This window comes from Betta splendens, chromosome 7, assembly GCF_900634795.4.
Source record: "Betta splendens chromosome 7, fBetSpl5.4, whole genome shotgun sequence".
Lineage (NCBI taxonomy): Eukaryota > Metazoa > Chordata > Actinopteri > Anabantiformes > Osphronemidae > Betta > Betta splendens.
The window spans coordinates 8,143,520-8,166,642 of NC_040887.2; the positions used below are offsets into that span (position 1 = coordinate 8,143,520).

The following is a 23,123-nucleotide window of genomic DNA, read 5'->3' on the forward strand; positions in this document are numbered from 1 at the left end:
AAGAAGCGCATTCTTTACCTCTCTGGCAACAACAACAACAACAACAACAAAACACTACCAGTCTTTCCAGAATTGAGTCCTGTAATTTACAGTAGCAACCTGTAATCACCAGGTGGCACTGTAGCAAAAGCCTACAGTAACCGTAAAGATCCCAGTAGTCATCCAGAATTTTTACCAAATGGATGTTGTTGCTCATCTGACTCTTGGCCTGACTGTTTGTTTTTCTTTCATACAATACGTGCCATTCAAATATTATGAAGCACATGGTGACTGTATGTGATGTCAAGAGTAAAATAAAGTTCATCATAACTACATCATCCACTTTTCTCCTCTTCTTTACTGTCAAAGTACAGTGAGCCTGATGAGGATAAAGCAGTTCAGATGGTGAGTGAGTGATATACACTGTAATATATGCTGTATGCAATATTTACTGTCTGTTTTGTATTTCTTATTTCATGTTTATTGGTGGTGTTCTGTGTCAGGCGCTTGTTTTCGTTTTCTTGTTGGGAAAAACTACAATGAATTATGTTTATACAGTACAGAAGTTCAGCTGTTTTCCCACTGTGCATAAAAATCTCTACATATAAAGTTACTAATGGAAACTCACTAACTGCTGAAGTTGTTTAATTTTAACTGCTGCTGCGTAAGTCAGATGGCTGTTCACTAATGAAGTGTAATCAATGCAGGGTGGAAGACACAGGTGAAAACGTTGGGTGTGCGTGTACTTCAAGTCTCGCTGCCTGTGACGCTGTCAGTAATTGGTTTCTTTATCACCGAAGCAAAGCTTTTGCGTGAACGCGTTCTCCACCATGTGATTAAAAGTAATTTATTCTTTTTTATGTGACGCATGTCCTCCAAGGCCGGCCTCGACTGCCTCACCTGTTTTCAACAATTAAAGTAATAACACACTTTTTGTTCATGGAAGGCATTGCACACAGTGTAATAGTGGGAGTTATGCATTAATTACTCTCCTGAATTCCATAACTATCCACACCTTATTAATAAAGCTACACCCACTTACCCTTTTAACTTAAAGAGTCTGACACCCAGCAGGTGTCCTGTAGTAAGAGAAGATATTGTTTCGGCTTCTTCCACTTCGTTTATGTAAGTATCTACTTCTGTTAAGTCACATATTTCAGTATATATTACCTTATTTAGACTAATCTCAAATGTTTTCTTGATTTTTTTTTCAAATACTGTGCGTATTGGTGTTATTTATACTTATAATGCTCATATCATCTCATACAGTAAATGCTAAAGACTGATTAAATTTGAATGTATTGCTGTGTATCAGGTATCAGGTTCCAGTATCATGTTTTTGCTCAACTGCTAGAACTAATTATGAGCAAACACTAACTCGTTTACCTCGGTTTAGGCTTGATGGTGTCAGAAAACACAACATCATTCGAGATGCATGATCTTGTATCCAAGCAACAGCTGGGAAAACAAAACTGACATACTTTACAGAGTAGCAGATATTAGTCAAATTGGTTCTACAAAATGTCATTTTGGCTCCCAGATCTTTTGGCAGATGGAAGGTTTCTATTTGTGATAAATAATAATTCCACTTTGGTTCTAAGCAGTTCTAATTATTGCTGGCCAGGTGGATTGAGTTTAGATTCAAGCATTCTACCAGTGCTCATTGAAGATTGTATAGCTTGTGGTTATTAACCTATAAGTAGATTAAGATTAAATAGCATATGTCAAATAAATGCAGAATATTTTGTCCTACAGCATGAACAGACCATTTTTGTATTTGTATTTGATTGACTGCAGATTCTCATAGAGTATTTACTTTTCTTTCTTGCTGTAGAGCCAACATGAACAGGCTAATTCTAACAGCAGGTGAGGCTAATGAAGAAACCTACTTAAAAGTTGAACATGTTAAAGTACATAAGATCATTTTTTTCATTTGTGTAACCTCACTGACTATGATTTGTTTTTAATCTGTCACTTTAAAGGTCTCTGTTTGATGATCATCAGCTTGGGTAAGTTCAGGTGTCCATGAAACAGTCACAGTAAATGTTACTTTACATAATTTCTAAGTAACTGCTGGCAAACACCACCATTTTCCCTCCTTTCAGCCTCTTCTTCCATGCTGATGTGTAACTTTGACCGCTCAGCGGAAACCAGAGCCGCACAAGGCCAGTTTAGGATTTCAGACATTGATCCAAATCTGTGCACCCACATTATCTACACATCCGCTGACATCAGCTCTACGAATGAACTGGTTCCCTTCAACGCTTCTGACTTAATAGACTACATATCCGTCAATGATCTTAAAAACAGGTCAGTCATTCCTATAAATGCCTCGGACACAGTGTTGATCTATTTGCCTTTATTTATTGACAAATAATCCATGTTTTTACTGCAACAGAAATCCACAGCTCAAAACCCTGTTATCAGTTGGTGGAGTGACGTTTAACATACAAAAGTAAGTCATGTTTGGTCTCATCTTACTGTATATTACATATATGAAAACATTAATTAGTCCATATTACCTGTGTTAATGTTGTGGTGGTGTGATTGAGACCGCACCGCAACCTGCTGCATACAGATATTACCTCTAATTGTATTGGTGTCAATTAATGTACAGTATTAATGTTTATCAGGTTTAGTAAGATGGCGTCAACACAAACAACCAGATCCACGTTTATCCAGTCTGCTGTCTTACTACTGAGAACCTTTGGGTTTGATGGGATCGACGTGGACTGGAGGTTCCCTGGACCAGGTGGCAAACAGGCATTCACAATGTTGTGCAAGGTGAGATCATGAATTTTAAATATTATAGACTCTGCAATATGTTAAAGTTGTCTAAGATCTGAAATATGTTTGTGTTTTGTGCAGGAACTTCTTGCTGCCTTTGTGAATGAGGGGACCCAAACAAACCGCCAAAGACTAATTCTCACCGCTAGCGTCTCTGCTGTGAAAGCAGTCATCAGTGCCAGTTATGAAGTACCACAGATTGCCACGTAATACTAGCTTGAAGTACTACTTCACATTGAACATTCAATTCATTTTATATTCCTTGGCCAACAATCTCATCGATATTTTAACAGGTCCCTTGATTACCTACTCGTGCTGACATTTGACTTTCACGGCCCCTGGGAAAATGTCACAGGGCATCACAGCCCCCTATATCAGGGATCACAAGACACTGGAAACAACATCTACCTTAACACTGCAAGTATCAGGATGGGACTAATAACTAGGAGCTGCCTGGACTGTGCATCACTCTGTTAACAGCCTCTTCTCCACATCTTAGGATTACGCCATGCGGTTCTGGCAGGACCAGGGGGCACCTGCACAAAAGCTCATCATGGGGTTAGCAGCATATGGACGAGCCTTTACACTCGCCTCCTCAGCCACAGGTGTTGGAGCACCTGCTAACGGTCCGGGTGAAGAAGGCTGCTACACTGGTGAAAACGGATTCTGGGCCTATTATGAGGTACGAAGAGTGGACTAACTCAAACTAAGTTTACCTGATTAATGAATATTTAATTTAAGACATCACATCTTTCTTTGTAGACCTGTCTATATATTCAAGGGGGTCAAATGGAGTGGATCCCTGAACAGAAAGTCCCCTACGATGTCACAGAGGGTCAGTGGGTTGGATTTGACAACCAAATGAGTCTTGCGATTAAGGTAATCATTTATGTTTAATATATTTGCTATACTTTATACTTAAAAAGTATGTGAACACATCTGTCTAAATCTAGGTTTAGCTGTACGAGCTTTTTCTGCCTCATCCTCAGGTCAGTTACATTAAAGCAAACAACTTTGGTGGAGCCTTCGTCTGGTCTCTGGACCTGGACGACTTCAGAGGGGAGTTCTGTAACCAGGGGATTAACCCTTTCATCGGTTTCCTGAGTTCTCAACTGATTTCAGGTAAACAACAGTGATATGAGTTGAAGTTAATGTCATCAGAAGATAAAGATATTTGTACTGCTTTGATTTTAGTAGTATTATGTAAAATTAATGTACCACTATTCGTAATGATCTCGACATTAATTAATTGTCTTATCTTTTCCAGACTTCAACACCACAACAATGCCCTTAAACCTAACTCTACCCACTTCCACAACTCCCACCACCTCTAATCTTACTACCATTACTCCCGCTACCACAACCACAACTCCTACTACCGATACTCCTACTCCCACTACCACAACTCCTACCGCCACTAATCCCACTACCACAACTCCGACCACCACTACTCCTACTACCACAACTCCTACCGCCACTACAGCTCCTACCACCACCACTACTCCTACTACCACTAATCCCACTACCACAACCACAACTCCTACTACCACAACTCCGACCACCACTCCTCCTACTACCACAACTCCTACCGCCACTACAGCTCCTACCACCACAACTCCTACCGCCACCACAGCTCCTACTACCACTAATCCCACTACCACCACTACCACAACCACAACTTCTACCACTACTACTCCCACTACCACAACTCCGACCACCACTACTCCTACTACCACAACTCCCACTACAACAACCATTACCACAACTCCTACCACCACTACTCCCACTACCACAACTCCTACTACCACTACCCCTACTACCACAACTCCCACGACAACAACCAGGACCACAACGCCGACCACCACGACGCCCACGACCACAACGCCGACGACCACGACCCCGACGACCACAACGCCGACGACCACGACCACAACCCGACGACCACAACGCCGACGACCACAACCACGACACCCACGACCACGACGCCCACGACCACAACGCCGCCGACCACAACGCCCACGACAACAACCACCACAACGCCGACCACCACGACCCCACGACCACAACGCGACGACCAGACCCCGACGACCACAACGCCCACGACAACAACCAGGACCACAACGCCGACCACCACGACGCCCACGACCACAACGCCGACGACCACGACCCCGAGACCAACGCCGACGACCCACGACCACAACGCCGACGACCACAACGCCGACGGGACAACAACCACGACACCCACGACCACGACGCCCACGACCACAACGCAGCCGACCACAAAACGCCACGACAACAACAGGACCACAACGCCGACCACCACGACGCCCACGACCACAACGCACGACCACGACCCAGACACACAACGCCGACGACCACGACCACAACGCCGACGACCACAAACGCCGAAACCACAACCACGACACCAGACCAGACGCCCACGACCACAACTCGACTACCAGACCCCTACGACCACAAAGCCGACGACCACGACCACAACCGACACACGACGCCCACGACCACAACGCGACTACCACGACCCCGACTCACAACGCCGACGACCACTACCACAACTCCGACCACCACTACTCCTACTACCACAACTCCTACTACCACTACCCCTACTACCACAACTCCTACCACCACTACTCCCACTACCACAACTCCTACTACCACTACCCCTACTACCACAACTCCTACTACCACTACCACAACTCCTACTACCACTACTCCTACTACCACTACCACTACACCTACCACCACTACTCCCAGTACCACAACTCCTACTACCACAACTCCTACCACCACTACTCCCACTACCACAACTCCTACCACCACTACCACTCTTCCTACTACCACTACCACTACCACAACCACAACCACTACCACTACTACAACTACATCTCTTGGATATGATCCCAATTTCTGTAGTTCACTGGGTTATGGATATTATACAAACCCCAGTAACCCACATACGTATTACCAGTGTGACGCTGGTCGGACCTTTTTGCAGAACTGCCCATCAGGCTTGTCTTTCCGAACATATTGCACTTGTTGTGATATTTAACGTGTGGTCAGGGTAGGCAGGGGAGGCGGGGCCTCACCTCACCTGACAATACCATAACGTGACTAAAGAAAACGTAAAATAATAATTATTTCTGTCCAGTGATCTGTGTTATACGTGTTATGAAATATAATTTTTTCCTATAATTTCAATTATCTTAACATTAGTTAGCATTATAGCCAGCCCTGGTCTAGTTTGCGACCCACTGTGTGTGGTGTGTGGTGAATGAGCCAAAGAATGACAAATGCTAATCGCTAGCTAAATAAACAATGTACAGTACACATTCATACAGTATGTCATCACACAAAGTCCATATTACTGGTGAACTGATCCCATTCTCTGTTATTTCTACCTTCTGGGAGGTTACTCGCTCACTCTGTTACTCCCTAGCTCTCCCACGGAGCTTGTCTGAAGTGATTTATAGGGGGAGCCATTTGGTGGCCAATTTCATAGCTCATAACAAGTAAAAATACACCTCACAGGCCAAAGTCAGTTGTTGCTTGGCGGAGATATAGCTGGAGGTATGTAGCTATGCCATTTTTCAGAAAACCCCCAGAAAATAGGATTGGGTTAGATAAGGTGAAGAGTTGCTTTACAAGCATTTTTACACTTTCACCATAAGTTTAGTGTGAACAATTATGATATTAATATTTCTAAAGTGATTCTGCATAGCTTATTAATATAGAGCTTTTTGTATTATTGTAATTATCATTGTGCAACATATACAAGTTATAATTCTTCATTGTTGATTGCTACAGTTTATTCTGTACTGTTGCTTTATTTAAACTACTGTAAACACTACTAAATGCTATTTAATTTGTTTGTTTTCTGCTTTTCTTTTTTCAAACAAAATAATAAAAACAAAACAACAAAAGATTATGTGCCCAAAGTTATTTAAGGTTTGTATCTCAGTTTTGTAAGCCACGGCACATATTTAACATTTAATTTACTTACTGATTCAGTGTGACATTTCACAACAGTAAGAATGTCAATTGACTAATTCTTACCTATTACTCGTGGTGTGGTGTGTTGTTTGCTTAGAGAACCAATAAGCTGAAAATAAATAATCATCCACGAGACACCTTATGATTTCTCACAGCACGGCACAGTGGCTGGGGAAACGTTTCTGATAGGAATTGAATTTTATTTTTAACCTTTGCAAACACGTTTTGCACAGGTTTTGTAATCAGAGATCAATAGAACATTCATAGAACCAACATACAGGTTTCCCAACATCTCTCAAACTGAGAGACTATTGGCGATGGGCTAAAGTCTGCAGAAGGAAAAGGAACATCTGATAATTCAAAGTACTGAACATGATCAGTCAAACACTGTGGAGGTGTTGTTATTACATGGGCATATACTGCATCACTAGGTCACTCCACTGGGTGAACTGGGTCACTGGTGTTTATTGGTGGCCTAACCTGTTAAAAGGCTCACTGAATACCTACAAGGTAGGTAGCTGATGAAGTCATGCATTCCTAAGAAGTTAATAAAAACCCTCAAGCCAATCACAATCCAGAATATTGTTCGGTCCTGTTTGCCAACAGAGTAATAATAAGGTGGTAGTTTCTACAGTAGCTCATTTGGGTGTGCACTCTTTGCGTGATTGTTAACAACCATGCCACATATAACCATGCCTAATGTATTTTGATGCTTTCTTTGTATCGAAGAGAGGGTGTGATTAAACTGCTTCACTTTTAACAATTGCCCTAATTACAGTGTGTTATGTCCTAGAACACACCTTAGAAGTGCTGACTTGCAATTGGTCACTGGGTACACGACTGCTTCCCAGCTCTGCTTGGGGGGTCTGTGGCGGGGGCTTGGGTCACAACACCTGGCCTCCTGCACCTGAAGGTGTGTGGGCTCCCTGGCTGCTAGAGTTCTCTCCTCCACTCGTTGGCTGGGTGCAGTGGCCGAGCTCCTCCCATCACCCTGGCTTTCACAAGTGGCATTGTTCATGCACCAACGTTTGTCAAATTACACTTTTACATTATTTTTATGATTGGGAATCAAATTCTTGAGACTGTTCCCAGATGATTAATGGTCCCTCAAAACATGATGGTGCACTGTAATTAATTCAAACAATCAGTACTTCCCCTCAGGTGGCGTCATCTCAATATGGTGGCTTATACTGTACAGCTACAGTATTCTATTGGCTCTTACGTTTCCAATGCTGTTAAATGAGGTAAATCTGAATGTATTTGTTACTCTTATTGATATACAATAAATAACCCTGTGACCTCCCTGGGTCTACTATATTAAAATCTCTGCTTTATTCTCTGCTTCTCTTCATCATAACAAATCTTTATGGAGTTGATATTTTGAAATTGTTAGATTGATGAAGCTTTTGACTGTGCATCTTTTCATAGGGATAATCTTCCTCATAGTTCATTTTTGGGGGCAAACCTGAAAATGTTTTTTATACTGTGAAAATGTTTTTTATACTGTGTGTCACGTGAATTTACTTTTCACCAGTAACACATACACTACTTTTTAGACATCTTAACAAGTCTCACAGGTGTCTGCTACACATTTTGATGTGGATATGCAATTTTTGAAAAGGCTTAAATGAATAAATATTTAGTGTAAAGGATGCACCTCCAAGATGGCAGCCAACACAGGCTAATCACATAAGATCATGGAATAATAATATTACTATGCATTATTGCAGTATATAGTTCATACTATTAACTGTGGGGCTACAGTGTGCATGCTTAATTCATCAAGTGTACAGTAGCTCAATGTCTGCAGCACATCCTAACACAAGCCTGTTAACATTTCAATAATACAGAATACTGTGATAATTTCAAGTATTATATTTTGGGCTCAGAGGGCAGAATACATCGCAACAATAAGAACATGATGTTTTTTGTGGTCGTTAGACCAACACAAGTTGCCTTAAACTTGTTGCCATTGCTTTTCATTTGTTAGAGTTCGTGTACAGAGCTGTGGGGCTCTGGAAGCTGCTGAAGGTCAAAGTTTTGAATTAAGTTAAAATAAAATACAACAAGCTCCTCATAGTTCTTTTTGGAAATCCTTTCATTGATGCCATGAAATCTAAGAAAAAGAAAAAAAATTGTTACATTAAGTTTATACGCATAATGTTAATGTGATTCAAAGAGTCTATCTCCTGACCAACCAAGACTCATTATCCATCCTTACCTCTGAGGATCACCTGGCTTGAACCAGACAGGAGCAAACCGATAAATATCCCTGGTCAGGTCTTTGAAGTTTCGACTGTCAGTGTTGCCAACACAAATGCCTGTATACAGTATTTAAACATTACTTCATGTCACTTATAAAATTAAAAAGAAAAATACAAAAATGTTTGTAAAATAAAACCTTTCACGTTTCTACCTGGAGCCACTGTGACTGTTGGAAACATGTCCAACACAGTTTTCTTAATTATCTGAAAACCAAAGGACTTTTCATCAGCAGAGCTGACGGGCAGAGGGTCAAATCCTTGAACGAGGTCAATCTTCACTCGTTGGTCTGCCACCGTCAAATGGATGAGGTCAAGGACCTTGAGGGGAGAGCGCATCTGAATGAACTCCAATGAGGAGGCATCAGGAATCCTCAAAAGGGAGAATTACATTTTCTGTACCTCTTGTAATAAGTGTGCTGAGTGGATTCGTAGATTTACATAAGCTTCTGCATAGGAGGGAATGACATTCACCTATGGGTGAAAGAAAATCTAAATTCTTTTTCAAGGTAAATCGAACTGCATGCACTACAAAATGCTGTAGATTACCTTAACACCTGAATTAAAGATGGTGACAGCAGTAGTTGTCCTCACAAAAGCGTTAGTTTCTGGTTTCATTTCAAGTACTCTGCAACATAAAGAGAAGTAATCGCAGATCCTTTACAATTAAAGCCACAAAAAAACATAGGGAATTTACTGCTGTGTGTTGTTACCTGCCCAAAAGTGGAGAGAAGAGCCACAAATTTGACATCACAAACTTTAATGGGAGCCTAAACTGAAGACAAAAAAAAAAATAAGTAAAAAGGAGAAGTTCAACTTGCAAAGGCACTGTCACAGGATGTGGCTCGACTTACCTTGTGAGCCAGATGTTGAAAGGTTGCACGTTCAGGCCCACGGCCAAATAACCTTGGCATGGGGTTGTCCTCTAACCTGAAAACAGGCACATGGAGCAGTCACTGTGTTATAGTACACCGCAAGGTGAAAAAGCGGTGAATCAGGTTAAACAGTCAGTCCTCCGCTCACCTTTTGACGGCTGCAGCCAAGATTCCAATGCTTGTCTCCCTGGGAGGCATAGAGGAGTGACCAGGGGCTGTGGACACACTTAGTTTGACAGTGGCGGCGCCCTTCTCACTTACTCCAATTCTGAATAACACAGAACCACACAGCCTATCCTTACAGTACTATTCTGTAGGTGCTGTATTACTTGCTTTTTCTAGTCGAGCCCGGTCTTCCTTTTCACCAAACAAAAGCTACTAAAGGAATATCATGACATGTAACACTGTGACATCGGCTTCTCACAGTGCAGCAGGTCCATCGAGCCCACTGATGACTCCATCGAGTATAGCCAGGCCCTCATCCAGCACGAACAAAAGCTGCACGCCACGCTGCTTCAGGAGACGAGCCATGTTCACCGCCCCATTGTATCCACTGACCTTCAAAACCAAACAGCTCAGATCTCTAACTTTAAATTGACAGGCCTAATTAGTTAATTAGAGGTTTTGTCAGTGGGTTCAAGTACTTCCTCATCATGACCCAGACCAATGTAAAACCCTCTGCGTGGTGCATAGCCTCTGATCAACAAGTATTCCAGTGCCTGGAGTATGCCCTGAAAGTAATACAGCCCATCAGAACGGTGTCATGTTCCGTTCCAATTAAATAAACAAACAAGTCTCTCACCATGACGGCGCACTTGTCATCGATGGTGCCTCTGCCGTAGATGAAGCCATCTATCTCCTGGGCAGAAAACGGGGGAGCGTCCCAGCCGTCGGCCTCAGACGCCGGCACCACGTCCATGTGGGCCAGCAGCAAGTACGGCTCGAGGTCCGGCTGCGACCCTCTGACCCAGAACAGGTGGCTGTAGTTGGCCACCAGCTCGTGCTGAACCAGGCTCGAAGAGAAAACAGTTGGGAAGGCTGGCCCAGAAAAAAACGACACGAAAAAGAAAGTATGTGAATTATTCACACGCAGATCAGTGTAATGTTCAATCTGACCTAGGGCACAAGCCCTGTTAACATTCCACTACTGTACCTCCCAACAACCCCGGGCTGTTTATTCAGTGATCATGTATGCTTTGTGTGACCTGTATTTCATTGCTTTTATTTTAATAAAGGAGTAAATTACAACCGGTCTGGAGTCAGTGGCAAAGAACCGCTGCTGAAACGAATGACGTCACGAAGCTGCTCCATGACGCAGCAGCTGCTCTCACGTGTTGAGTGACTCAGATTACAGCGGATTAAGACGAGTTCGCCTCTTTCCTGAGTTGTTTTCACAGTGGTGCGGTTTCACTCTGAAAACTCGCACTGACTTCAGTGTCGTCTCTGCTGCTTCACGCTCGTTACAGTAGCTGCAGATACGAAGGTTAGCTTAAAAGTTAAGGATTAACCGTGCGGCTAGCTACGATGACTCAGCTAAACTGCGTCGCGTGCAGCGTTCATACAGCCGGGCCAACTCCAGCAGCTCGTGCGCAGCATGACGAGCTAGCTCCCCTTCACCTCTGCGCAGCAGCGTGTCGAAGTCGAGCAGCGCGCTGGTGTTGCTGTGCGTCTCGGAGAACGACACCGTGGGGACCCGGATGGCGTCTGCAGGAGCGAGGACAAAACACGGCGTGTTAGCGCGTCGCTCGGTCACGCGGTGTCAGCAGCCACCGGTCCACCAAAACAACCCGGGTTACCTTTAAAACGCGCTACGAGCGCCTCTCTCTGAGCTCCGTCTAGAACCAGCGAGAGGTTGTTGGTCTTTTCCCAGCGCGCAAGTTGAAGCCCGATGTTTACGTCCAGCGAAAGAGTCCGTATAGACGCAATAGTGAACAGCAGGAAGACCGTGGCAAAGACAACGCTGACAATTATCTTCAACCATCTTATTATTCGGATCCCAGGCCGCGAGTCAGTCATTGTGTCTGCTGTGACAGCAGGAACTCACTGTCAGCGTGGCCCCGCAGCAGGTCTGGGTCAGCGCGGAGCGGCGCCCCCTGGTGGTCGAACAGGGCCACTACAGCCCTCTGGTACTGTCGCTCATTAACACTGTAATATACACCAGCTCGAGCAAAACGTCCTTTATTGAAACATAGTTTAAACATTAAAAAAGAAACACAAGTACTTTGAAACAAGTTGTTGAAACTATTCTATACAATACATATTTTATTAAAGTCAATAAAGATTATCACCACTCATTTTTCATTTTCACCATTAAAATCTCAACTGAATTTCTGTATTTGACCAATCGTTTCAAATACAAAAACAAATTTTTAATGCGAATAGTAATTTGTAAAAAAAAAGCCTTAACCCACATAGACACAATCATTAAAGTGTCTTCCTATCTGTAATGCAAATTATAAAAGAAAACTCAAGTTACTCCTGTCCAGAAAGTGCTGGTGTGTCGGCCTGAAGCAAAAGTCCTTCTTCACTGTCCGGCCCCTGGTTTCGGTTGTCCAGTGAAGCTAAAAACGGACTCCACGAGTTGTCCTCCACGCAAACATAAATGAAGTAGAGCAGGCACGTCACCACGAGGAAGACCACCAGCTGAATGTGGACGGGCACGAGGCGGCGCGCCACCTCGCGTCTCTGCAGCGTGGAGGGGCTGCTGGGAGTGTCCGGGTACGCGTAGCGCACAGGTCGGCCCGCTGCGCCCTTGATCGGCCTCCGCTGAGTCGCGCTGAAACACCAGTATGTGTTAATACAGTCACAAACACCGTCTCTAATGAATGAATGAATGAGAACAGAAACTTACTAGATCCCGGTTGGTGTGCTTTCAGTAGCAGCAAACATGTCCTTGAAGGTGGGTTCCACAGGCTCCTGGTGAAGCTGGATGAGGAAGTAGAAATTAATTAATTAATTTTCAGCCAGAGAAACTGTGACAGGGATGTCCTGCACAGAAGAAAAACTGAGAAGCAACAAGATTTATGTGCCTTGGTTTTCGTTTTATGAGCCGAGGCCTTCGGAGTGTAGTACAGGGACTGGTCGGTCCTGGTGCGTTCATCCACAACCGCCATGTCCAGCTAAGGAGACATGCAGCAGATCATCACACGCTGGATTCACCGGCGCTGAAGTTCATTTCACCTCAAGTGAACCTCTTCACCCCTTCAACCACCACCAACAATGAGCATCAAGTGTGGCCGAACAGCTCCAACACTACTGACCCCATCAGACCGTGACCGATGCTCCGGCACTTTGCTCCCACTTAACTCGCTCTCTGCGCCGTTGGGAGAGGAAAGTGACCTTCGAGTCTCCATCTGTTGTTCGGAATGAGCGCGCGCGTTACTGGTGTGGGTGTTCACTCGCACCGCAAGGTTAAAGATGCACAGTGAGGGCTTAAAAATGTGCAGCGGGATTCACTTTCCTCCTCAACCATTTGAGTGATGCTGAAGGATGAGGAATCACTGCGCTGACGTGTCTGTGATGCAGGTGGAACCTGCAAAGTTTGCCATTGTCGGGAACACAAAAAAAAAAAAAAAAAAAAAATCACTGAAAAACCAGGATTGTCCCACTGGTGGTTTAGAAAGTTCACCCACAAACTCAGAGCATCTAAACATGAGAAGTGAAATGAGTCCGGCCTACCCCTGGTCCTAATCCCGAGCGCTGATCTATAGAGGATGCTCTACTAACTCCAGCAGAAATCTGCGAGCAGCGAGATCGACTCCGCTCTGATGACGCATTCCTGGAATTCCACTCAATCGGCTTTCGCGCTCTAGAAGCAGGAACCCGCTAGAATGAGCCGATCCAATCAAACACAGGAACAAGAAGCACATTGTTTACCTCTCTGGCCTCAGTCCGAGGAACCTTTGCAAATGCTCTCATTGCCTGTTGTATTTACCAGTCGCGACGACAGCAAAAAGCACTGAGGGTAAGAAAAATAACCATTCTGCAAATGGTGACTTACTTTTACCTGAGGAAAGAAAACCATGGCAGTCACAATGAACTTGTTCCAAGCGACACAGTAGCAACCCGTGGCCGCCAGGTGGCGCTGTAGCAAAGACTAAGGCTAAAATGAACCTTGAAGCTATTTCATGGTATCACAATTAACCCCATGGGTGTCTGCTCACCTGACGGCGCTGCTGTGGAGCCTGGTCTGACCGTTGGACTGTTTGTTTTTCTTCTTCACAATCTGCACAAGTCAAATTTTGCATGTTTACTGCGATGCCGACCATAGAGAAGACTATTTAAAATAAAAGCGTTTCCGGGCTTGAGTTCATACCCGACTCTGCATCATCCCCTTCACCCCCTCTCTCCTCGCCCTCGCTGTCCGAGTACCCAGCGCCACTGTCTGCTCCATTCAGTTGGCCGTGTCCGTCCGGCTGCAGCAGTTTCAGGAGCTTCTTCTCATACAGGGCTCTGGTGGAGGCTAGAACAGAGAAGTCACACTAGAACATTCTCAAACCGCCATCCGGACCCCGGGACAGAACTAGGTGCTGACTCACCAACTACGGGTCCGACCTTCACCCCACGCTTAAGCAGCGCGGCCTGGAGGTCGTCATCAGTCAGAGCACCCGGGTCGGGAACCTCCGGATGTTCCTCCTCGCGTCCCCCAAAACAAAAGACGTCATTTTAAACTGTAATAGTCACAGTTTAGGACGGTTGCAATTAAAACATCAGCAGGTTTGAAAGGTTTAAAAACCATTCAACACATTCCCTGTAGTTCTTTCCCCTCGGCCCGCTGCATAGGTCTTGTGAATGGCCACACGTGAACGAGGGCGACAGGTGCACGCGGCTGTAACTGTAGCTCCCTCCGACTGACACATCTCATGTAAATCTATACATAAACCTAGAGCCCGCAGCTTAAAGCTGAGAAGACCGGTTGGAGGCACTGCCCCGCACCACCTCCTCCTCCTCCTCCTCCTCAGCTGCTGACCTCGCACAGCGACCCCTCAATGGGTTCAAACTAATTCATATCTCCATAAATGCCATCAGTGATGGAACGGATCCAGGGGGCATGACCTCATTTAAATCTTCCTAATTAACTAATGCATTCCAAACGTTACTCCCACCATTAATTGCTAACAGATACGTTAGAAATGAAAATGTTTTGGGGGCTACTGTGGTTCTTCCATACGTCCACACACACGCGAGCTTCGTCCGCTTAAACCACAAAAAGCTGCAGAGACTCACTTTCGCGTGTCGCGCCTGTTCTTCCTCGTCGCTGGAAAAGTCCGCGGCGGTTTTGCGCTCTATGTGCTTCAGGTGCAGCTCCACGTACACCTCCTTCCTGCTCTTGCTGGGCGGCAGCGCCACGTTGTGCGCCACTAAGTCGGACTTGAGTCTGGATTTGGAGAGCTGGGACGGGTCCTCCGCACGCAGCGCCATGACTGCGCCAGACACGAGAGCAGCCGCAGCGGGGAAAGCGGCGCGTGAGGAGGAGGAGGAGGACGAGTGTGGACACGCGCGTCCGTCTGCGGCCCCGTTACCAACTGGACTGAGGACAGCTGCGGCTGATGACTTGATTGACAGCGAGGCGCTTCTTCTTCTTCGTCTGTTTTTCTGGCGGCTGCCAAACAACTAATTGTGGGGTTGCTGCCACCCTCTAAGTTGGAGTGCGGGATGGATGGACTATTAGTTACTTTAATACTGTCTAAATCTCTCTACTCTATTCTATTTGTCTGTTGTATATATTAACGACACTGCTCCAAAGTTTCTTCTATTCCACATTCCGAATTTGCTGATTCATGTTTTCTCATTATTTTATGCTGTTGAGCCCTTTATGTCCAAATCTCATTCTAACTATTATATCATCTCCACTCCAACCTTCCTTTGTATGCCATAATAGATTCTACCCTTATATGCTGTATCCCAGTCCGCTCACGATTTTTCCTTCCAGCTTTAATGTAATTATACTTTTAATCTCCGCACTACTGTACTTTATATTCAAATCTATGTTCTTTTTCCTGCTGCTTTCCATGTATAATTATCACTAACACCTATACTGGGTTCTATACAGGGTGTTGAATTTGAATTCATGTTTTAACAGTTGGCTAATGTAAGTTACAGTAGTAACAAATTAGCTTTAGTAATTCAAAAATCACCTCCTTAAGGCAAAATTATGTTACAGTACAATTTTATAGTCATAATATATAGTATAATATACACTGTAGTTTATGGCAGCTCAATACATTTACATGTATATGAAGTTGCTGACATTCTGGTGTGATGTGGTATTTGGCCTAACAGGGTTCTTGGTTTCATTGGCCCAGTGTAGATGCTGTTATACTATTTACTCTGTAATTTGTTTATGCATCCATCTGTAAAACATTTAATTTCCTGCTGCTGAGTCACAAACCCTGGAAAAGCACAGGTTTTCAGAACATTACCAGTGGCTCTGTATAAGATAAATGTATTGAAATGTCTCAGTGAAGCAGCGTGCACAATACTAGGATAGTGGAACTGAAGCACTTGAGGCTCAAATGTATAATTCAGACCATTTCCCATTGTGACAAGGTAAAAAGTCAGGAAGATAAATAAAAGATAGTTCAGAATAAATGTATCGTATGAAAGTATGATCTTCTTCCAGTTAATATTAGACACGTGGGTAGGGATCAAACTCTACATGAGTGGTTGTTAAACGTCCTCCCTGCCTACAGGAAAACTACCCTGATCCTCACAGCTGATGACCTGGATCAGATGCGTTTTATTAGTCAGGCGCTAAAATGCCGGGGAAGTTCTTGAGGACCGACCAGAATCTATGCTGTAAATCCATAAGCATATAAACATATTTCTGCTGCCCTCAAGTGGCCACAATAATTACTTTTAACTATTTCAACTATTCCAGTTTAAAGTGTTTTGATATTTTTCCAGTTGATTGTTTACCTTTAATTTCCAGATTCGACCCTGGTGCTGCAATGATTCTGGTGTGTTTCTGCATTGTTACTGGGTCGATGGATCCACGTAGTCCAGCAGGTAGAACACTGGTGAGTAGTTCCACTGGTTCCACCTACAACACATAAAACACAACACTGCAGCGTGTGGTTTAGGTGCTTCATTAATCTGCAGCAGGTTCTACAGCCTCCAACCCAGAACTCAACAACCCACTCTACTCTGACAGAACCGACCAGGTCGGCTCCAAGCCTTTATTCTGGGATGGGAAACGTGTAAAATGGTCAGAACTGAAAATAGAAAGTTCCTAAAGCAAGAATTCCTCCATGAAAAATGAAAAATATAATAGCTTCATATAGACGCTATGACAATTTACACTGCACTTGTACAAACATCAAAATTAAGCAGTAGAACAATAAGCAGCTTGTTTGTTAGCAAATTGGTGAAATGCAATTAAATTTGAGACATTGAGTCAACACATTAGGATACAACAAAAATAGCTTTCGTTTCCAGGGGGAAAGTCTCTGAATAAGATCCATCAAGTTGTTTACACATACTGTTTAAATTAGAGATGTTTTCATTGGAATAAAACGTTATTACTCATGTTTAATCCGCCATGGAACTTCAATTATTGTATTAATAGCAGACTATTAATAAAAGACATGGAATATAAAAACAAGCTATACCATTGTGTCGTTCTCGTTCCATAATTCCTTCTGAGCCAGCGATGACACCATGTAATAGTGGAGGCTGGTGATTTTTAGAGCTATTAGTGAGTAATGACATCTCACAACATGAACTTCAGTTTATCTAACATAGTTGTGGTGTCATTTCATGAGCAAATGTGTGTAACCAGTGTACATATTATCGCCCAGTCACTAAATGAAGAAATGTATCTGGAGCAGGTTTTAGGTGTTTAGGTGAAATTTGTATTCCTTCTAAAAAAGCTCCAGCTAAATGTTAAAAAACATCCCTGAGAAATGAAGAACTTTAGTTGAAACCCAGAACAGAGCAGAATCAACGCATTCAAGAAGCTAAGATGATGACAAACCCAGCAGAGCTCCTCAGCTGACTGGCAACTCTGTGTCCAATGGCTTTAAACCCTACATGACGTGTTAGAGAGAACTCACATAGGAATAGAAAGCCATAAGACACAGCGGTGGGTTGACTTGAAGCTCATAACGCAAAATCACCAACTCCGCTGCCGTCAGAGCGGGAGAACACGGGGCTGATTTCAGGCAGCGCTTAGGATTTAAAACTTACAGCTGCATGAATTATTAAACAAAGAGACTGGAAGTGTTCATCTGAGGCCCAGAGGAAAACAACACAACTGTCCTTTGGTCTTTAGACCATTGCGTTCATCACACAAACTGGAATAAAATGACCTCCCCCCAGTTCCTCACTGGACTCTTATACAGCAGTTTGTCAGTTCCTTAGCAGCGTTTTAGAATAATGTCTAAATTCACTGTGTCTAAAGGGAAACGCTGTTGAATTAATCAAAAAGATTTCGCTTTTGAATTAAAGGCAGATTACAACTATTTCATGAGGGGGGTCTTTACAGCACGTTTTGTGTATTTCTGATCGCTTTGTGCAGGTGCCACAAAATAATAATGGTGATGAAGACGCTTTATGTTTGACTGCATTAAAGGTTCATTCCTCTGAACATGAACTCTATCATGTTTCCGTTTATTCTTTTTCGCTTTGAACCCAGCAGACGCTGAGCTGAACTTTGCTTTAGTGCTTTGGGCCGTCCGTCCACAGCCCGGGTCTCCGCTCGGCGCTCGGACCCGCTCCCCCAGACGTCTGCTCTGAAATCAGTAGCCTTTTATTAAAACATGAAAACAATCCGGTGCGAGGGGAGGAAGCGGACGACGATGAAGGACAGAGGGGGCATTTGTTGACATTGTATCGAGTGCAACGCAGAGGTATTTGAGGCGCGGAGGGGCCAGGTATTCTACACTCAGTGCTTCTTGTGCTTCTGCTGTCTCCAACTCAAACAACAAAAGCCCCATTGAGAGTCTCCTTTTTTTCCCCTGAACGAGCACACAAAGCTTCCTGTACTCACTGCAACTGTCCACTACCGAGAAAAGCTCTTCTAGTTATGCTCCTGCACCTGTTTCAAGTAATACTCACAGTGAAGGGAAGTCAAAGCACTTTGTTCTATCGAGTCTTTGCTCATTTAAACTATTTATCCTCCATTTATTCTAAAGAAAAAGCAGAATTTTTAGTTGTAGCCCAACATCAGACTGTTGAGACACTCAGATTAAGGCGCCGTTGGCCATGCTGGATCTTCCCATGACCTCTGAGAGAGGACATAACCCATTGATTAAGGGGAGATTTGACTCAATCAGCCTTTTCCAGGTTGGAATAAAGAGCAGTGGCACGGCGCTCCGGGGAGCCTGTACCCATGCATGTCTCAGCATAAATTAGTAAAGCCCCAGTGTCAGACTCCGTCGAGACAAGTGAATCCGAGCCACAGGGAGGATTATGTTTAATCCCTGAACATTGTACATGCTCTTTCTCAGCTGGAAGCCAATTGAGGCGAGCATCAGTTGTTTTTAATAGCATTAGATCATTGGCGGCTTTTAATGCGTTCTGCTGCTTCCATACTTTCACACAACAAGAGCAGAGTGGGAGAATAAATGCGAGAAACCAAAGTTAAATCGTTATTGGAAATGTCTAACGTCACATATCTCTACACGCCTTCCACCGGCAGACTACACAACTCCAACACAGCAACACAGCAACACATGACGGCGTCAGAGCATCACTCACGCTGATTCCGCGAGCCGCGACGACAACAAACAGCTGATGTGAGCAGCCCACTTCACACTCATTTAAGGAACGCCGGTGCTCGCGCAGCGGAGACACGCGGCGCCGCGCTCTGAGTCTCACTCTTACCTCCTTCTCCCTCTCCCGAGTCCCTGGCTGGAACGAGTGTGGCATCCCCTCAGCCTAATACTGTATGAGAGACAATGGGTTGTGGGGAGGAGTTACTATGTGAGCAGGAGCAAAGAGTGGGGAGACAGAGGGTGTAGAGGCAGACTGAACACTGGGGGAGAGAGAGAGAGAGAGAGAGAGAGAGAGAGAGAGGGGAGAGAGAGGCTGAGGAGCGAGATCACTTGCTGCCAATACTCTCCAACCAAGATTCTGACGAAACGTTACATGAATGGCAAATCTACCCCCCCCCCCCCCCCCATCCTCCTCCTCCTTCTCCTCCTCCTCCTCGTCTGTCCCGTCTCTCCTCCTCAGATGCAATGTCAGAGAAAACGACACGCAGACATCCCTACTCACGTGGGAAACGCACGGAAAAACAAGAGCCTGTGAGAGAATGGCTCCTGGTTTTAAACAAGTCCCTTTCTGTGGCTTTCTTTGAATGGGTTCTTAAGATTCCAAGTTGGCAGAGTGCCCGCGGGTCCTGGATGGAAATGGATAAAAGAGGGGCTGGAGGGGGGGGGGCATCTATTGTGTTTGTTCTCTTCCTTTCACTCCCGGCATTCGAGCTGATCTTTCAGCCCGTTGCTGAAGATTCCAGTCACTCGCCGACTGGTTGTGTGTGTTTTCATCTGGATCAAACCGCGCGGGTTCTGCTCCCTGTCTGCAGCTGGCTCTGCCCGACAGTCCCGGTGTCAGGTCCCAACACACTGGCTTCCAGTCAGCGCTGGTGCGGGTCCTCGGAGCGGGTCGCTCTTTGTTTTGGCCCCTTTCCTCGCGTCTTTGTCCTGCTAATAGTCCGTCTAGTAAATGGGGAATGCTGTTTTGCCTGGTGAATCTGGGATGAAGGCAGCAGGTGCTGTTGCTCTGGGTGTGTGTGTGTTTTTTTTTTCTCCCCTTCCCATCCCCTCCATCGCCTAAAACGGTGAATGAGCTGCTATATGACCACCTACACCCAAGTTTTTATAGCACGATCTGCTGTCGCTGGGGTCCGATGCGCCGACGAGCCGCTCGGCGCCGAGCGATCGCCTGAAGGATTAGTGGATCTGCATCTCGCGTCAGTCAAGCCCTTGTGCTGCTCACCAACACTTGTGCTGCATCAGTGCTGCAAGAGAAGCCCTGTTTTCACTCACAGCCACCCGTTCCTCCTCCTCACCCCCCCCACACTCTCAGCCTTCCTCCCGCTTTCCCTCAAATAGACACACAAGCTCGCTTCATTACTATTCACCAGGTTCCACTAAGACACGCATCGTTGCTCCGCTCTCTACAACTGTGTCGGGGGGGGGGGGGGTTGAGGAGGACTGGGGGGGGGGGGGGGGGGGGGGGGGGGGGGGGGGGGTAGGAGGAGGAGGAGACATCTTATGATGGAACTAAATAAATCACTGTTGCATTATCGGCTTCCGGGTGTGTGTACATACACACAGGAGCCGCTGTCTCTCAGGGGAATAAAGGCTGGTTCAGTTCAACGCGTTATCATCATTCACCACTTGTCTCTCATCAAATCTGCAGAGGTCACGCCCTCCATCACGGCGCTAGAATCCTCTGAGCTCACGCGCGAAGATGAACATGAGCGCGGTGCGTTTGATTTACGGCTCGGCGTCAAGCGTCGTTCCGTCGGTTCGAGTGAAGCTGCACCAGAAGCTGAACCTTTGTTGTGCGTCCCTTTATTTAGCTGTTCCCCATACATCACCGTGGTCCTCGGGGGACGCGAGGTTGAGCTGCAGGAGGAACCTCCTCAGAATCGTTCAGACCGGCCTGTGAAATTAGACTCTATCGCTTTAAATGCTGTGCGGTTGTTCATCCACAGCTTCTATAAATTACACCCGGCGTGAGTCGCTCCGCCGTCCACGCGTTTGCACTGGAGGATGAGGTCCCTACAAACACACAGCCAGGCTCTGGAGGCGCAGGGGACCCACAGTGGCAGAAGGAGCTGCCTCACCCACTTCCAGCTCTAATGAAACAGTTACAGATAAAAGCACTCTGCCACCTCCTATGCACATACAAAACCCCCAAACCTATTCCCCCGGCTCCTTTTATTCGCTTTGTACCTTTGCATAAAGGTTTCTGCCCGACGACGTCTTGCATTTGCATGCAAATGCAAGATTATCAGCAGTTGAAGCAGAGGTTGCCTAAAGCCTGCGAGCTGTAGCATCTGATGCGATGGGTGTGTGATGTTCCAGAGTCCTGTCTGCACACTGAACTCCAGCCATGAGGTTTTAATGTCAGCTTCACAGCTTTAAACAAATTACAACCGTTTACAAATCAGAAACGGGAAGATGGGATGAACGGTAATGCTTCAGAAGTATTGTAATATCAGATATAACGATAATTAGATCATCAATTAATAATAAGGTGAGTAATCAAAGGACACAGAAGCGCTCCATCCTCTGCAGCCTCTGTAGTTCCTTTGGATGACGGAGCCCATTGTCCTCGGGGCTCCAGATGTGGTCGGCTGCTGTGCGTTCAGGCATCCTGGCAGGGAACGCCTGAATGGAAGTCTTTGGATGAGCGTCAGTGGTTCCCTGAACCTAACTGGGATTTACATAATACTAAACGCTTTGTACTTGGTCCAGTACATCGCAAACTTCGAATGATGCTTTGAAGGATTTTACGTGGACACATCGGGAACGGAACAAAATACTTTTTTCATGATAACTCTGAAAATGCATTATAGCATTAGACCTTTCCTGGGAGGACAGGCCTCCAGTTTCTACTGCTGTAGGAAATACTAAAACAAAAGCATAGTTTTTAGTCAGTTGCTTCTAAGGGACCCAAAGGAATCTCTATAATTTTGATGAGTAATATTCTATTCAAGTGCCGCTCATTTTTAACTAAATGACATTTTGATCAAACTCTGAAACACAGTGAGACTTGAATATTTGCCGATGTCTTCATACGGCAGCAACATGTGCCTTTTCACTAGACTCAGTAGAATCACAATAGATAAAGTAAATATCAGAGGTGGGACCAAGCGGAGCGGTGCCATTAGGATTCCTGTCACACTGTGGGTGCTGTCCTCAGCCTGAGCGCGAGCTGAATGTCAGCCTATGGAGATGAGGCGGAGAGGAGCGAGGCAGCGCTGCCGTCGTCCACTTTCAACTCTTTTAATAATGTATGCGTCTTTATGCGGCTGCGCTGCCAGAGAGGAAACTCTATGAAAATACAAACAAAAGCACGAGCATTAGCTTTGTAGAGCGCTGCTTTACTTGTGCAGACGTCTTTGCCGCGTTGCCAAAAAACTGGAGACACTTGAGTTCTAGATTCCTTAATAGTTCAGAAGATGTAGATTTAAATAACTTTAATAAGTTACTTGAATGTTTTTTTATAAACAACATCAGGCACACATTCCAAGGAG

The 23,123-nt window shown here is 45.0% G+C and overlaps 3 protein-coding genes across 7 annotated transcripts; 1 reads left to right on the forward strand and 2 right to left on the reverse strand.

Moving 5' to 3' along the window:
- Positions 1–1,004: 1,004 nt before the first annotated feature.
- LOC114858692 (oviduct-specific glycoprotein-like) lies at positions 1,005–6,009 on the forward strand. The gene is made up of 13 exons (XM_055510271.1): positions 1,005–1,104; positions 1,814–1,845; positions 1,962–1,988; positions 2,085–2,289; positions 2,378–2,434; positions 2,613–2,763; positions 2,848–2,972; positions 3,060–3,183; positions 3,266–3,448; positions 3,529–3,645; positions 3,756–3,888; positions 4,034–4,649; positions 4,693–6,009. The coding sequence occupies exons 2-13, from the start codon at positions 1,821–1,823 to the stop codon at positions 5,831–5,833; spliced, it is 2,904 nt and encodes a 967-aa protein (XP_055366246.1). The 5' UTR covers positions 1,005–1,104; positions 1,814–1,820; the 3' UTR covers positions 5,834–6,009.
- A 2,625-nt stretch (positions 6,010–8,634) lies between these two features.
- Positions 8,635–12,111, reverse strand: LOC114859391 (N-fatty-acyl-amino acid synthase/hydrolase PM20D1.2-like). 3 transcript variants are annotated; one of them, XM_029157491.2, is made up of 13 exons: positions 11,707–11,948; positions 11,528–11,614; positions 10,713–10,948; positions 10,555–10,641; positions 10,335–10,468; positions 10,059–10,178; positions 9,890–9,965; positions 9,749–9,810; positions 9,585–9,663; positions 9,438–9,509; positions 9,191–9,356; positions 8,996–9,095; positions 8,635–8,890 (listed from the first exon to the last, which is right to left on the reverse strand). In XM_029157491.2, the coding sequence occupies exons 1-13, from the start codon at positions 11,924–11,926 to the stop codon at positions 8,761–8,763; spliced, it is 1,569 nt and encodes a 522-aa protein (XP_029013324.1). In that variant the 5' UTR covers positions 11,927–11,948; the 3' UTR covers positions 8,635–8,760. The 3 variants fall into 3 exon arrangements, with proteins under 3 accessions (XP_029013324.1, XP_055366051.1, XP_029013325.1); XM_055510076.1 differs by lacking the exons at positions 11,528–11,614; positions 11,707–11,948 and adding an exon at positions 11,955–12,111; XM_029157492.2 differs by lacking the exon at positions 10,555–10,641.
- Positions 12,073–15,943, reverse strand: lemd1 (LEM domain containing 1). Of its 3 annotated transcripts, none has more exons than XM_029157503.3 (11): positions 15,137–15,943; positions 14,449–14,545; positions 14,226–14,372; positions 14,074–14,135; positions 13,845–13,868; positions 13,589–13,735; positions 13,371–13,442; positions 13,171–13,263; positions 12,940–13,029; positions 12,762–12,835; positions 12,073–12,686 (listed from the first exon to the last, which is right to left on the reverse strand). In XM_029157503.3, exons 1-11 carry the CDS (start codon positions 15,329–15,331, stop codon positions 12,383–12,385), a joined length of 1,305 nt encoding a protein of 434 aa, XP_029013336.1. In that variant the 5' UTR covers positions 15,332–15,943; the 3' UTR covers positions 12,073–12,382. The 3 variants fall into 3 exon arrangements, with proteins under 3 accessions (XP_029013336.1, XP_029013335.1, XP_029013338.1); XM_029157502.3 differs by having other exon boundaries at positions 13,845–13,916; positions 15,137–15,930; XM_029157505.3 differs by lacking the exons at positions 13,171–13,263; positions 13,371–13,442; positions 13,589–13,735; positions 13,845–13,868 and having other exon boundaries at positions 15,137–15,718.
- Positions 15,944–23,123: the final 7,180 nt, after the last annotated feature.

Coding starts and splice junctions, on each gene's coding strand:
- lemd1 (XM_029157502.3), bottom strand. CDS start 15,331: ATGGCGCTGCGTGCGGAGGACCCGTCCCAGCTCTCCAAATCCAGACTC. Junction 14,136..14,225: donor AGGGGATGATGCAGAGTCGG/GTATGAACTCAA, acceptor TGACTTGTGCAG/ATTGTGAAGAAGAAAAACAA. Junction 13,736..13,844: donor TTTTGCTGTCGTCGCGACTG/GTAAATACAACA, acceptor GGCTCATTCTAG/CGGGTTCCTGCTTCTAGAGC.
- LOC114859391 (XM_029157491.2), bottom strand. CDS start 11,926: ATGACTGACTCGCGGCCTGGGATCCGAATAATAAGATGGTTGAAGATA. Junction 10,642..10,712: donor ATGACAAGTGCGCCGTCATG/GTGAGAGACTTG, acceptor TATTACTTTCAG/GGCATACTCCAGGCACTGGA. Junction 10,469..10,554: donor GTCTGGGTCATGATGAGGAA/GTACTTGAACCC, acceptor TTGGTTTTGAAG/GTCAGTGGATACAATGGGGC.
- LOC114858692 (XM_055510271.1), top strand. CDS start 1,821: ATGAACAGGCTAATTCTAACAGCAG. Junction 1,989..2,084: donor TTTGATGATCATCAGCTTGG/GTAAGTTCAGGT, acceptor CCCTCCTTTCAG/CCTCTTCTTCCATGCTGATG. Junction 3,646..3,755: donor AAATGAGTCTTGCGATTAAG/GTAATCATTTAT, acceptor CCTCATCCTCAG/GTCAGTTACATTAAAGCAAA.